Source organism: Salmo salar, chromosome ssa02 (genome assembly GCF_905237065.1).
Source record: "Salmo salar chromosome ssa02, Ssal_v3.1, whole genome shotgun sequence".
In the NCBI taxonomy this organism is placed as follows: Eukaryota; Metazoa; Chordata; class Actinopteri; order Salmoniformes; family Salmonidae; genus Salmo; species Salmo salar.
This window is the reverse complement of record NC_059443.1, coordinates 11,131,467-11,146,787: the sequence shown is the minus strand read 5'-3', so window position 1 is coordinate 11,146,787 and position 15,321 is coordinate 11,131,467. Positions and strand designations below refer to the sequence as shown.

Sequence of the window (15,321 nt, the reverse complement as noted above, 5' to 3'; positions counted from 1 at the left end):
GTAAAGAGAGGTAAAGAGAGGGAGAGAGAGAGAGAGAGAGAGGTAAAGAGAGGGAGAGAGAGAGGTAAAGAGAGGCAGAGAGAGAGAGAGGTAAAGAGAGGTAAAGAGAAGTGGAGAGAGAGAGAGAGAGAGAGGTAAAGAGAGGGAGAGAGAGGTAAAGAGAGGGAGAGAGAGAGGTAAAGAGAGGTAAAGAGAGGTAAATAGAGGGAGAGAGAGAGAGAGAGGTAAAGAGAGGGAGAGAGAGAGAGAGAGAGGTAAAGAGAGGGAGAGAGAGAGAGAGAGGTAAAGAGAGGGAGGTAAAGAGAGGGAGCGAGAGAGAGAGAGAGAGACAGAGAGAGGTAAAGAGAGGGAGAGAGAGAGAAAGAGAGACAGAGAGAGAGAGGTAAAGAGAGGGAGAGAGAGAGAGAGAGGTAAAGAGAGGGAGAGAGAGAGAGAGAGGTAAAGAGAGAGAGAGAGAGAGAGGTAAAGAGAGGTAAAGAGAGGTAAAGAGAGGGAGAGAGAGAGATAGAGGTAAAGAGAGGGAGAGAGAGAGAGAGGTAAAGAGAGGGAGAGAGAGAGAGAGAGAGAGAGAGAGGTAAAGAGAGGGAGAGAGAGAGAGAGGTAAAGAGAGAGAGAGAGAGAGAGAGAGAGAGGGGTAAAGAGAGGGAGAGAGAGAGAGAAAGAGAGAGAGAGAGAGAGAGAGAGGTAAAGAGAGGTAAAGAGAGGGAGAGAGAGAGAGCGGTAAAGAGAGGGAGAGAGAGAGAGAGGTAAAGAGAGGGAGAGAGAGAGGGAGAGAGACAGAGAGAGGTAAAGAGAGGGAGAGAGAGAGAGGTAAAGAGAGGGAGAGAGAGACAGAGAGACAGAGAGAGAGAGACAGAGAGAGAGAGGGAGAGAGAGAGGTAAAGAGAGGGAGAGAGAGAGAGAGAGGTAAAGAGAGGGAGGGAGAGAGAGAGGTAAAGAGTCAGAGAGAGAGAGAGGTAAAGAGGTAAAGAGAAGTGGAGAGAGAGAGAGAGAGGTAAAGAGAGGGAGAGAGAGAGAGAGAGGTAAAGAGAGGGAGAGAGAGAGAGAGAGGTGAAGAGAGGTAAATAGAGGGAGAGAGAGAGAGAGAGGTAAAGAGAGGGAGAGAGAGAGAGAGGTAAAGAGAGGGAGAGAGAGAGAGAGAGGTAAAGAGAGTTAAGAGAGGGAGCGAGAGAGAGAGAGGTAAAGAGAGGGAGAGAGAGAAAGAGAGGTAAAGAGAGGGACAGAGAGAGAAAGAGAGAGGTAAAGAGAGGTAAAGAGAGGGAGAGAGAGAGAGAGGGGTAAAGAGAGGGAGAGAGAGAGGTAAAGAGAGGGAGAGAGAGAGGTAAAGAGAGGTAAAGAGAGGTAAATAGAGGGAGAGAGAGAGAGATAGGTAAAGAGAGGGAGAGAGAGAGAGGTAAAGAGAGGGAGAGAGAGAGAGAGGTAAAGAGAGGGAGAGAGAGAGAGAGAGGTAAAGAGAGGGAGAGAGAGAGAGAGAGAGAGAGAGAGGTAAAGAGAGGTAAAGAGAGGGAGAGAGAGAGGTAAAGAGAGGGAGAGAGAGAGAGAGGTAAAGAGAGAGAGAGAGAGAGAGAGAGGGAGAGGGAGAGGTAGAGAGAGGTAGAGAGAGGGAGAGGGAGAGGTAGAGAGAGGGAGAGGTAGAGAGAGAGAGAGGTAGAGAGAGAGAGAGAGAGAGAGAGAGAGAGGGGTAAAGAGAGGTAAAGAGAGGGAGAGAGAGGTAAAGAGAGGGAGAGAGAGAGAGAGGGAGAGAGACAGAGAGAGGTAAAGAGAGGGAGAGAGAGAGAGAGAGAGAGAGAGGTAAAGAGAGGGAGAGAGAGAGAGAGAGAGAGAGAAAAGAGAGGGAGAGAGAGAGAGGTAAAGAGAGGGAGAGAGAGAGGTAAAGAGAGGCAGAGAGAGAGAGAGGTAAAGAGAGGTAAAGAGAAGTGGAGAGAGAGAGAGAGGTAAAGAGAGGGAGAGAGAGAGAGAGAGGTAAAGAGAGGGAGAGAGAGAGGTAAAGAGAGGTAAATAGAGGGAGAGAGAGAGAGGTAAAGAGAGGGAGAGAGAGAGAGAGGTAAAGAGAGGGAGAGAGAGAGAGAGAGAGGTAAAGAGAGGGAGGTAAAGAGAGGTAAAGAGAGGGAGCGAGAGAGAGAGAGAGAGACAGAGAGAGGTAAAGAGAGGGAGAGAGAGAGAGAGAGAGAGACAGAGAGAGACAGAGAGAGAGGTAAAGAGAGGGAGAGAGAGAGAGAGAGGTAAAGAGAGGGAGAGAGAGAGAGAGAGGTAAAGAGAGGGAGAGAGAGAGAGAGAGAGAGAGAGAGAGAGAGAGAGAGAGAGGGTAAAGAGAGGGAGAGAGAGAGAGAGAGGTAAAGAGGGAGAGAGAGAGAGAGGTAAAGAGAGGGAGAGAGAGAGAGAGAGAGAGAGAGAGAGAGAGGTAAAGAGAGGTAAAGAGAGGGAGGGAGAGAGAGAGAGAGGTAAAGAGAGAGAGAGAGAGAGAGAGAGAGAGAGAGGGGTAAAGAGAGGGAGAGAGAGAGAGAAAGAGAGAGAGAGAGAGAGAGAGAGAGAGAGAGGTAAAGAGAGGGAGAGAGAGAGAGAGGTAAAGAGAGGGAGAGAGAGAGAGAGGTAAAGAGAGGGAGAGAGAGAGAGGGAGAGAGACAGAGAGAGGTAAAGAGAGGGAGAGAGAGCGAGAGAGAGAGGTAAAGAGAGGGAGAGAGAGAGACAGAGAGAGAGAGAGACAGAGAGAGAGAGGGAGAGAGAGAGAGAGGTAAAGAGAGGGAGAGAGAGAGAGAGAGGTAAAGAGAGGGAGGGAGAGAGAGAGGTAAAGAGAGGCAGAGAGAGAGAGAGAGGTAAAGAGAGGTAAAGAGAAGTGGAGAGAGAGAGAGAGAGGTAAAGAGAGGGAGAGAGAGAGAGAGGTAAAGAGAGGGAGAGAGAGAGAGAGGTAAAGAGAGGTAAATAGAGGGAGAGAGAGAGAGAGAGGTAAAGAGAGAGAGAGAGAGAGAGAGGTAAAGAGAGGGAGAGAGAGAGAGAGAGGTAAAGAGAGGAGAGAGAGAGAGAGAGAGAGAGAGAGAGAGAGAGAGAGAGAGAGAGAGGTAAAGAGAGGGAGAGAGAGAGAGAGAGGTAAAGAGGGAGAGAGAGAGAGAGGTAAAGAGAGGGAGAGAGAGAGAGAGAGAGAGAGAGAGAGAGGTAAAGAGAGGTAAAGAGAGGGAGGGAGAGAGAGAGAGAGGTAAAGAGAGAGAGAGAGAGAGAGAGAGAGGGGTAAAGAGAGGGAGAGAGAGAGAGAAAGAGAGAGAGAGAGAGAGAGAGAGAGAGAGGTAAAGAGAGGGAGAGAGAGAGAGAGGTAAAGAGAGGGAGAGAGAGAGAGAGGTAAAGAGAGGGAGAGAGAGAGAGGGAGAGAGACAGAGAGAGGTAAAGAGAGGGAGAGAGAGCGAGAGAGAGAGGTAAAGAGAGGGAGAGAGAGAGAGAGAGAGAGACAGAGAGAGAGAGAGACAGAGAGAGAGAGGGAGAGAGAGAGAGAGGTAAAGAGAGGGAGAGAGAGAGAGAGAGGTAAAGAGAGGGAGGGAGAGAGAGAGGTAAAGAGAGGCAGAGAGAGAGAGAGAGGTAAAGAGAGGTAAAGAGAAGTGGAGAGAGAGAGAGAGAGGTAAAGAGAGGGAGAGAGAGAGAGAGGTAAAGAGAGGGAGAGAGAGAGAGAGGTAAAGAGAGGTAAATAGAGGGAGAGAGAGAGAGAGAGGTAAAGAGAGAGAGAGAGAGAGAGGTAAAGAGAGGGAGAGAGAGAGAGAGAGAGGTAAAGAGAGGGAGGTAAAGAGAGGGAGCGAGAGGGACAGAGAGAGAGACAGAGAGAGGTAAAGAGAGGGAGAGAGAGAGAGAGAGAGAGAGACAGAGAGAGACAGAGAGAGAGAGGTAAAGAGAGGGAGAGAGAGAGGTAAAGAGAGAGAGAGAGAGAGGTAAAGAGAGGTAAAGAGAGGGAGAGAGAGAGAGAGAGGTAAAGAGAGGGAGAGAGAGAGAGAGGTAAAGAGAGGGAGAGAGAGAGAGAGAGAGAGAGAGAGAGGTAAAGAGAGGTAAAGAGAGGGAGAGAGAGAGAGAGAGAGAGAGAGGTAAAGAGAGGGAGAGAGAGGGGTAAAGAGAGGGAGAGAGAGAGAAAGAGAGAGAGAGAGAGAGAGAGAGAGAGAGGTAAAGAGAGGTAAAGAGAGGGAGAGAGAGAGAGAGAGAGAGAGAGAGAGAGAGAGAGAGAGAGAGAGAGCGAGCTCATAAAGTAGTGGACCCTGCCATCCGGCATTCAGTGACTGTCTATCACATGTATTTGTTTTCATCATCATACAGACCAAGTTTCTTTTCATCTTCCCAGTGAAAAGCCCCAGTCCAGCCCAGACACTGAGAAATGTCTAACTCTATCTCTGAGATTTCTATAGAGCAGAGGGGGGAGTAGAGCAGAGCAGGAGGCCCTCTCACCGCCTACATAGAGCAGAGGGGGAGTAGAGCAGAGCAGCAGGCCCTCCCACCGCCTATAAAGGACAGCCATACGGAGACACTCAGACAGAAATCAGACGTGTATCTGTGTAGAGGCAGAGGGAGGCTAACATCACACTGAGGGGAACTCAGAGGAAACAGACGCTCACAATATAACAGCCAGCCAGGAGTGAAGGAGGGGTCCACCGTGAGAGAGACAGACAGACAGAGAAAGAGAGAGAGGTGAGAGAGTGAGACAGAGAAAGAGAGAGAAAGAGGAAGAGAGAAGGGGAGAGAGAGAGAGAGAGAGAGAGAGAGAGAGAGGGGAGAGAGGTGAGAGAGATAGGTGAGAGAAGCCGAGAAAGAGAGAGATATCAAAGAGTGATTTAATCTGAGTGTCTTGATCTCTTTTGTCCTCATGTTCAAGGATTAAGTAGAGGATCTACAGTACTGGGGGGATCTGGTCTTTCTGCAGGTCTCTATATGAGAGAGGAGTCTCCCACCTGTCTTGTAGATCTGGACTGATGTCTTTTACGATGGTGCGTACGGCTCCCCCAAGCCGCTTCCTCTTCTCCGACATCAGCATGATGTCAGAGGACGAGGAGGAGGAGAACGGCGGCAGCGAGAGCTCGGGCTCCGACTCCCAGAAGTCCTCCTTCCGTCTCCACGGCGGCTCCAATGGGTTTCAGATCAAGGTGGGAAGCAGGAAGAGGAAGTTATGCGGAGTTGCCGGCAGGCTGGCGGGGCCCCCGATGGTGGCAGGGGCCCCGGTGGTGGAGGTGCGGCAGCGGAACGTGGCAAACGCTCGAGAGAGGGACCGCACCAACAGCGTGAACACGGCCTTCACTGCTCTGAGGACCCTCATCCCCACCGAGCCAGCCGACAGGAAGCTGTCCAAGATCGAGACTCTGCGGCTGGCGTCCAGCTACATCTCCCACCTGGGTAATGTGCTGCTGGTGGGCGAGGCGTGTGGGGATGGGCAGCCGTGCCACACCTCCACACCCCCATTCCACCACCACACCCTCCACAGTCTCAGCCCCTCGCCCGGCCGGGGCTCAGAGAACCAGCCCAAACACATCTGTACTTTCTGCCTCAGCAAGCAGAGGAAAATGGTGAGTGCCACTGGAGGGGCAGAGCTACTGTATGACTGACAGGAGAGTGGTATGGTCTGGATGCTAAGGGTCAAGGGTCTTATTGGTTGAAATCCTCCCTGAGAAAAATAACTCAACTAGGCGTTCATGAAGTCCCTTTAAGTGGCCTTTCAACTTCCAAACACAAACTATTTTAGAGCTAGGTCTGGGTTCTTATTTCAGCATTTCATAACTGTGGGCTGAGTCTTGTGGCCAAACTCCTCATGGCTAAAAGGCTGGGTTTTGGCCCCACGTTATTTGGATAGTCCCCTATAGATAGTCTATATTGGTTCAAACTGTCACCAAACTATCATTAGTTTGATCACAAGAATATGTTAAATTAATAAGGTAGGTTACGGAAAAAAGTTAGGGAAACACTTGGATATATTCACCCTCTTCAATGTTGCCTTTTCATTCAAATCAGTGTAAACTGTAGTTAAAACTATTAATAAGGAGCCAATTTCATCCTAACCTGACCGTTGCCCATCTAAGCTAATCTATGTGGGAATGGTTGACATGGCAGACACCCCGCAGTGTGAAATCTACACCTCTGTTCCCTACCACTGGTGGAGTCGATGGGATCAGTCAGAGCAGAAACACTGAAGTACAATCTCATCTCTCATTACTTTAGACCTGCATAATATATTCCATTTAGCAGGCACTTTTTTCCAAAAATTCCGTAAGAATTCATCCATGCAGTACTCACAAATTTGCCTGACGATTCATCCTGAATTTAGTTACGCTGCTCTGTCGACAACTGCATACGTTCATCTTGGAGCAGAAACGATAGTAAGCGTGGCGTTTGGCCGGAGCAATGTGAATGCGTAGTCAGGCAAGTCACAAATACCCTGGGCAAAATAACTACTACAAGCATACAGTCAGCCAAAATAGTCAAATCTGGAGATAGTATTTAACTGTCTTGAGGACTGCTGGAGACATGAATCTCAGTGCTGGGTGAATGATGTAGATGTGCATCATGTCTTAATCTGAGGCTGTTCTCTTCCTCATTCGTTCTGCTGTTAACCACCTTGCCGTTACAACTCTGAGTCCATGTCTCAAATGGAACCCTATTCCCAGTGGTGGAAAAGTACCCAATTGTGATACTTGAGTAAAGGTATGATAATAGAAACCTTAATAGAAAGTCACCCAGTAAAATACTACCTGAGTAAAAATCGAACATTATTTGGTTCTAAATATACTTAAGTATCAAAAGTAAAAGTAGAAATATAAATTATTTCAAATTCCTTCTTTTAAGCAAAACAGATGGCACCATTTTCTTGTTTTTTAAATGTATGGATAGCCAACGGCACACTCCAATACTCAGACATTATTTACAAAAGATGCATTTGTGTTTAGTGAGTCCACCAGATCAGAGGCAGTAGGGAGGACCAGGGATGTTCTATTTATAAGTGTGTGAATTGGACCATTTTCCTGTCCTGTTAAGCATTCAAAATGTAACGAGTACTTTTGGGTGTCAGGTAAAATGTATGGAGTAAAAAGTACATTATTTTCTTTAGGAATGTAGTGAAGTAAAAGTAAAAGTACAGATATTCCCAAAAACTACTTAAGTAGTACTTTAAAGTATTTGTACTTAAGTACTTTACACGACTGCCTATGGTCAACGGTAGTGCATTATATAGAGAACAGGGTGCCAGAGTCCATAGTGCTCTGGTCGACAGTAGTGCATTATATAGGGAACAGGGTGCCAGAGTCCATAGTGCTCTGGTCGACAGTAGTGCATTATATAGGGAACAGGGTGCCAGAGTCCATAGAGCTCTGGTCAACAGTAGTGCATTATATAGAGAACAGGGTGCCAGAGTCCATAGTGCTCTGGTCAACAGTAGTGCATTATATAGAGAACAGGGTGCCAGAGTCCATAGTGCTCTGGTCAACAGTAGTGCATTATATAGAGAACAGGGTGCCAGAGTCCATAGTGCTCTGGTCAACAGTAGTGCATTATATAGGGAACAGTGTGCCAGAGTCCATAGAGCTCTGGTCAACAGTAGTGCATTATATAGGGAACAGTGTGCCAGAGTCCATAGAGCTCTGGTCAACAGTAGTGCATTATATAGGGAACAGGGTGCCAGAGTCCATAGAGCTCTGGTCAACAGTAGTGCATTATATAGGGAACAGGGTGCCAGAGTCCATAGAGCTCTGGTCAACAGTAGTGCATTATATAGGGAACAGGGTGCCAGAGTCCATAGTGCTCTGGTCAACAGTAGTGCATTATATAGGGAACAGGGTGCCAGGGTCCATTCACAGCATTTATAATGCTGTGAATGGTTTTAATTCAAAGCTCAGTGACTATACAAATTTTACAACAGTATAATTGGTCATTGGATTTGGACTTTTGGAAACATAGACACATGAAAACATATTCTGACCATATATCACAATAATGAATCCAGAATAAATGTATCCTGGAAGTAATTGGACATTGTTAGAATCATACAGAATAAACCAGCTAATGAGATAATTGCCCTTTAAATGATTGATCCAGTGCTGAAGCCTGTATTCATTCTGCTGCTGGTATTTGAACCAGATTGAGCTAGCTCTTTTAGCTCTTTGATGTGATGTTTAAAGCAAAACTGGTCTCCATAACCGCTCTCACTCCTTTCTCCCATTAAGGCAGTCCCAAATGGCACCCCATTTCCGTTAAAGTGCTTTACTTTGAACCAGGATTCATAGGGCTCTGGTCAAAAGTAGTGCACTACATAGGGAATAGGGTGCCATTTGGGATGCAAACCCAGTGCTCATTACTCCCAGAAAAACACCCCTCAGCCGCCACTCGTTTCTTTGTTTCTAAAGAAGAAGAAAATAATTAAATGAAGCATATGTGAGCTATACAGTATGTAATACGAGTGCAGTTTTGTCTTTTCAACACATTTCAAGACCTGCAGAGTGGGCTGATGAGCTATCGTAGACTGTAGAGAGAGAACACTGTATGTATAAAGTAAAAAATCCTTGTCTCTTCAAGGTTTTCACCAATGTTGTTACCCTCACCTGAGGCAGAAAATGTATGAAAATAAAGTCATACATGCTTAAGCTATAGCGATGACTTACTGTGTAGGAGACTTCATGCCTCAACCATATCATGCCTATCGAGTGTACTTTATCAAACTTCATACTAAACTCTCTATTCCATTTGGCAAATGTGCATTTGTCTTGGACAGAGCATAGCCAGCATTTATGAATAGCGTATATTCTAGCTGTAGATTTATAGAATTAGAAAGTGGAAAAACACAGTAAATCTATAGTCTCCATATCAAGGTTAGAATGCCAGGGACCTTGGCTCCATGGGATCTGGGGATGATGCTTGGCAGTGAACACTCCCATTACAAACCAGGCTTCCCCTAAGGGTCCAAAACATTACAGCAGCATTGGTCCAGCCCAGTACCTTTCGTTAAATGGATACTGGATATTGAGTATTAAACTAAATGCAAACTCATAAGAAGCGCTGGTAACACTTTATAAAAACGTTTGAGTAAGCCATTATAAATAATTATATATTTTTACCAATATTGAGATACTTATTTATGAATAGTTAATTAAATCGTTAAATAATCATCCTTATTCATGAAAGTTATGATAAAATGTTACCAATCGAAAAAACTTGAAGTGAATGTTTTGTGTTCAGAGGAAGCTTGTTGTTGACTGTTGCGTTCCCTCTCTGCTGTGAGCAGTACTAATAGTATGCACTCTAAATGGCACCCTTTTCCCATAGTGCACTACTTCTGACCAGAGCCCTATGGGTCCTCGCACCATAAAGTAAATAGGGTACCATTTGTGACGCAGTATAGAGTTGAGTGCTGTGCAGTGCTGCTGCTCCTGCGACTGTATTCCCATCATGCCTTGTATTGCATTCCAATGATCTTCACTGGGTATTTTATCATGGACAGACATACGGAAGTAGTTAAAGACTAATCCAACAGGAGTCAGTCCTAAATTGCACATGAAATAAATGAGCGTATTTAAATGAATCATTATATTCATGTAATTAGATTATCAGCAACAGGATTGTTGTAAAGATAAATGAAATTGAATAGAGATAAAACATGTAGATGTATGACACTGAGCATGATGAATTTGTTTGAATGAATTTTTCCAACTAGAAAGTCATGTTGTAGTAGTGCCGTTCTATTCAGGACAATGGCCAGGTGTAATCATTTATTTGATTTATTTGACAGAATAGCCAGGACACAACTATTTCATTAAGTGAAAAAGAAAGCGTGGAAAATCCATGCTTAGTAAATCAATATTTTAGATAGGCTACTGTTTCAACAAAAAAAGGGAAATGTGTATAATTGATAAGCCTCCTTGAAGGGCGTATTTAATAACTAATGCAGATGAAACCTCCTTAACCTTAACATAACAATAATATTTATTCAACAAATTATGTCCACATCGAAAGAAAACAGAAATAGATTACAGGAATTTAGCAGATGTTCTTATCCAGAGCGACTAACAGTAGTGAGTGCATACATTTTCATTCTGGACCCCCGTGGGATTTGAACCCACAACCCTGGTGTTGTAAACACTATGCTCTAGCAAATGAGTTACACAGAATCGCAATACAGAATTGTATTAGTGTGTAAATCACCCCAGGAACATTTATTCTGAACAGAAATATAAGCGCAACATGTAAAGTGTTGGTTCCATGTTTCATGAGCTGAAATAAAAGATCACAGAAATGTTCAATACACCCAAAAAGCGTATTTTTCTCAAATTTTGTGCACAAATTTGTTTACATTCCTGTTAGTGAGCATTTCTTCTTTCCCAAGATAGTCCATCCACCTGACAGGTATGGCAAATCAAGAAGCTGATTAAACAGCATGATTACACAGGTGCACCTTGTGCTGGGGACAATAAAAGGCCACTAAAATGTGCAGTTTTGTCACACAATACAATGCCAGAAATGTCTCAAGTTTTGAGGGAGCGTGCAATTGGCATGCTGACTGCAGGAATGTCCGGCAGAGCTATTGCCATGAAAATGTAATGTTAATTTCTCTACCATAAGCCAAATTTGTCAGTTCGTCCAACTGACCTCACAACCGCAGATCACATGTAACAACGACAGCCCAGGACCTCCACATCCGGCTTCTTCACATGCGGGATCGTCTGAGACCAGCCTCCGGACAGCTAAGAATTTCTGCACAAACTGTCAGAAACTGTCTCGGGGAAGCTCATCTGCATGTTCATCGTTCTCACCAGGGTCTTGACCTGACTGCAGTTCGGCATCGCAACCGACTTCGGTGGGCAAATACTCACCTTTGATGGCCACTGGAACACTGGAGAAGTGTGCTCTTCATGGACGAATCCCAGTTTGAACTGTACCGGGACAGCCATCACCTCATGACAGGCATCACCTCATGTTTCAGCTTGATAATGCATGGCCCCATGTCGCAAGGATCTGTACACAATTCCTGGAAGCTGAACATGTCCCAGTTCTTCTATGGCCTGCATACTCACCAGACATGTCACCCATTGAGCATGTTTGGGATGCTCTGGATCAACGTGTACGACAGCATGTTCCAGTTCCCACTAATATCCAGAAACTTCGCACAACCATTGAAGAGGAGTGGGAAAACATTCCACAGGCCACAATCAACAGCCTGATCAACTCTATGCAAAGGAGTTGTGTCACGCTGCATGAGGCAAATTCTGGTCACACCAGATACTGACTGGTTTTCTGATCCATGCACCAACCTTTTTTTAAATGGTATCTGTGATCAACAGATGCATATCTGTATTCCCAGTCATGTGAAATCCCTAGATTATGTCCTAATGAATTTATTTAAATTGACTAATTTCCTTATATGAACTGTAATCTTTGAAATTGTTGGATGTTGCGTTTATATTTTTGTTCAGTGTATTAACATTCTGTCAGTACCCATAAGATTTCCCCAAAAGCATCAGTAAGAAAACTGACCAGAGTTTGTTTTGAAATCTGATTAGACTCCATTTGACTCCAGGAGCATGTTTTGATTAGGAGTTCCAGCTCCAGCTTAGCTCACATACGGTACGGCCGAGCTCTGACTCAAGGAACAACGCCATTCCAATAACTTACAACCTCCTCACCAAAGCGAATGGACGTAATGCAAGCCAGGTGTGTCACAAAACACAGAGAGGTGAGAAGGGAAATGAGGCTCTGCTTGCTGTTCCCTGGGCTGGCTTCCTGGCCAGACAACCTGAACCCCAAGGAAGTAACCACAGAAGAAAATCAAGGGTGCTCTGTTTTGATAGAACAGACAAATGCTAAACATCCCATTCTGATTCAAACCCTTTATTTTTCACTCTGTAGGCCTAGATTACAATGATGTCATTGTGACTGCAGACTGAAAAATAAGGTGAAATGGAGAGCTGGGCTACATCAGTTCATGCATCTAATGTGCGTCCCAATGGCACCCTATTCCCTATATAGTGCACTGCTTTTGACCAGAGTCCTATGGGCCATAGTCAAAAATAGTGCACTATAAAGGGGATAGGGAGTCATCTTCAGCATGGGTGAAAACCAGGAGGTCTGATGATGTTTTCTCTCTTTCAGAACAAAGACAGAGACAGAAAAACAACTGTAAGAAGATAACGCCTGAAGGACAGAAACATCCAGAGGATAAATATCCAACGCTTTTGTGAAGCATCAGTTCAATTAGCCTATTCTTCAAATGAATATTTACAGTTGTGTACTTAATAAGAATACAATATTTGTATATATATATATATATATATATATTTTGAAAGCACAATGGTTTATTTAAGACCATGGAGGATTTGATATGTCTGTTAAGGGATGATGTGGCAGCAAAAAGTCCATGTAACTTGGGATGATAATTAGACTCATGACCATTTAGTTAATATCTATCCTTAAACTACTGGACATTATAATGAACAGGCAGAGGAGGACAGCTCTCTCAACGGCTGCGGCCCAAATGGCACTCTATTCCCTATATTGTGCACTACTTGCGCTCTGGAAACACAAATGACTCGTTACTGAACCTTCCACGGACTTCAGAGCACCCAAATATGACATAACGCAACTCTAGAACCCTCCCTGGACTGTATGCCCTTCACTCTCATCAATACGTGCTGAATTTTCGTGTTATTGATGTTAAACATGTTGTGCTATTATGCTCATGGATCTGAAGTGTACTGGCTGAATCATGGGAGAAAGGCAATCCTTTAGGAAGAATCAGCAGTAGTTCAGTACCATGCAAACCCCGACATCCCCCACCCTTTCATCAATTACCAATCAGATGGATTGATAAAGCTAGTTTTTTTTTACGTCAACAGTTGTTACAGAGTGCTTTCAGAAGCACAAGCAGAAGCACAGCCCTCAGCCTCAGACAGTGGTGATGGTGACTGGCAGAGCAGAGGATCAGATCCTAGATTACATCTGCAGGTAGAGCTCTGGAAGTCTGCCTGTCCCGTCCCCTGACTGTCCTCTCGTTTACCTTTGGAATTCCATGTGCTCCCTCCGTCTCTCCTCCTCTTCTCCTGCGTTCTTCCTTCTTTTTCCCAGGAGCGCTACTGACTCACAGGCTCTGTTCTGATGGCTTTACAATGTGTGCAGGGTTCACTCAGATTGCCCTCTGTCCTGCATCTATGCTGCTTCCTTTTCTATCCGCCATCCGTGGCCCCTGTTTGAAGAAGAAAAAGAGGTCCACTTTATTGTGCTATATACATGGATGTCCAACTGCTCCTTGTCTTGTGCTTTTTGTCCGACCCCTCCAAAGACTCACACACACATACTGTGGTTTGAGAGCTTTGACAGATTTCAGTCCACCTCCTGAAATATCATCAAGATCTTTTCAGAAATAATTGAACATTTGGAATACTGGACCAATGTTGTGTATTGTTTATGTATTTTTGAGACATTTACTGTTTATGTATTGTTCGATAAAAATATGTTTTATGCTAATGCTCCTTTTCGTGTTGTATCATGTGGTCTTCGGATCACAGTCAGTGCAAATCTTTCAAGTCAAATATCTTTTGTGTTGCCATAGTAGCTGGGTGGCTAGATTGTCTGAACTGCTTGTGTGGAGCAGCTTCCTGGAACACTCCCACCATTCCCAGACCCCACACCAAACCTCTCAGATCATCACCAGTGACATCAGCTAAGAAAACAGTCCATAAGGACATCTGGTTTGGGTTGATGATACTCTCTCTGCCCAATGGGAACCCGGTGACCTGTGGACAGTTTAATCAGACCATATAACCCACATCTTTCCCCTTCTCTTTACTTAATCTATCATCCAAAAACAACAAACAGTCATCTGTCTGCCCCTGGACTAGTGGAAAGAACCCCTAACTAGACTAGACCACCGGTGACAGACAGTGTTAATGGGTTATTAGGACCAGCAGTGATGCTGCTGGAGTGACAAACACTGTTAATGGATTATTAGGACGAGCAGTGATGCTGCTGAAGTGACAGACAGTGTTAATGGGTTATTAGGACCACCGGTGATGCTGCTGGAGTGACAGACAGTGTTAATGGGTTATTAGGACCACCAGTGATGCTGCTGGAGTGACAGACAGTGTTAATGGGTTATTAGGACCACCGGTGATGCTGCTGGAGTGACAGACAGTGTTAATGGGTTATTAGGACCACCAGTGATGCTGCTGGAGTGACAGACAGTGTTAATGGGTTATTAGGACCACCGGTGACAAACAGTGTTAATGGGTTATTAGGACCACCAGTGATGCTGCTGGAGTGACAGATGCTGTTAATGGGTTATTAGGACCACCAGTGATGCTGCTGGAGTGACAGATGCTGTTAATGGGTTATTAGGACCACCAGTGATGCTGCTGGAGTGACAGACGGTGTTAATGGGTTATTAGGACCACCAGTGATGCTGCTGGAGTGACAGACGGTGTTAATGGGTTATTAGGACCACCAGTGATGCTGCTGGAGTGACAGACGGTGTTAATGGGTTATTAGGACCACCAGTGATGCTGCTGGAGTGACAGATGCTGTTAATGGGTTATTAGGACCAGCAGTGATGCTGCTGGAGTGACAGACAGTGTTAATGGGTTATTAGGACCAGCGGTGATGCTGCTGGAGTGACAGACGGTGTTAATGGGTTATTAGGACCACCGGTGATGCTGCTGGAGTGACAGAAACTGTTAATGGGTTATTAGGACCACCGGTGATGCTGCTGGAGTGATAGACAGTAAAAATGACTGAACATACTGTTGACGTATGCTCTTATGTCAACTATTAATTACAACTGCTACTGTACAGTCTGCCTGACAACTTATGTCATTGTTATTACATACTACATAAGAGTCTACATACCAGATGTTATAGCAGGGTGTTATCATTTACCAACCTCTCTGTCACAGTGAATGGAAAGATGGGCATCATAACCATGTCATATGCCCTTATAGAGTGTGCATAGACACCTTAAGTAAAGTGACATTAGGTGTTATCAAACTATTAATGTGCTTATACCACAGAATGAGTTGATAGTATCACAAAACATTACCATTCAAAGGATCTCCAAGAAACATGAGCAAATGGGAGCATAGATGTACTTACTCACAGTAATACAAACAAGGGCCACACAGAGTGATCCTTGGTAGTCTTAAGAAAATCTACTTTGAAACAAAGTATACACCTCACACACATGGTTATGGGCTTAAAACAAATACACCTGTACCATGTCAGATACACAAATACATTTTGAGTTTGCATCCCAATATTACACTTAATATACAGTACCAGTCAAAAGTTTGGACACACCTACTCATTCAAGTTTTTTTTCTTCCTATTTTCTACATTGTA

The 15,321-nt window shown here is 44.7% G+C and overlaps 1 protein-coding gene across 1 annotated transcript; it reads left to right on the top strand.

The window, feature by feature from the left end:
- Positions 1 to 4,307: 4,307 nt before the first annotated feature.
- On the top strand, positions 4,308 to 15,166 carry LOC123727862 (basic helix-loop-helix transcription factor scleraxis). The gene is made up of 2 exons (XM_045697614.1): positions 4,308 to 5,522; positions 12,085 to 15,166. Exons 1-2 carry the CDS (start codon positions 4,935 to 4,937, stop codon positions 12,121 to 12,123), a joined length of 627 nt encoding a protein of 208 aa, XP_045553570.1. The 5' UTR covers positions 4,308 to 4,934; the 3' UTR covers positions 12,124 to 15,166.
- The last annotated feature ends 155 nt before the right edge of the window (positions 15,167 to 15,321 follow it).

Bases quoted from the DNA above. Each gene is read 5' to 3' on its own strand.
- LOC123727862 (XM_045697614.1), top strand. From the start codon at position 4,935: ATGTCTTTTACGATGGTGCGTACGGCTCCCCCAAGCCGCTTCCTCTTC. The intron at 5,523-12,084 runs GTGAGTGCCACT...TCTCTCTTTCAG, and splicing joins TCAGCAAGCAGAGGAAAATG to AACAAAGACAGAGACAGAAA.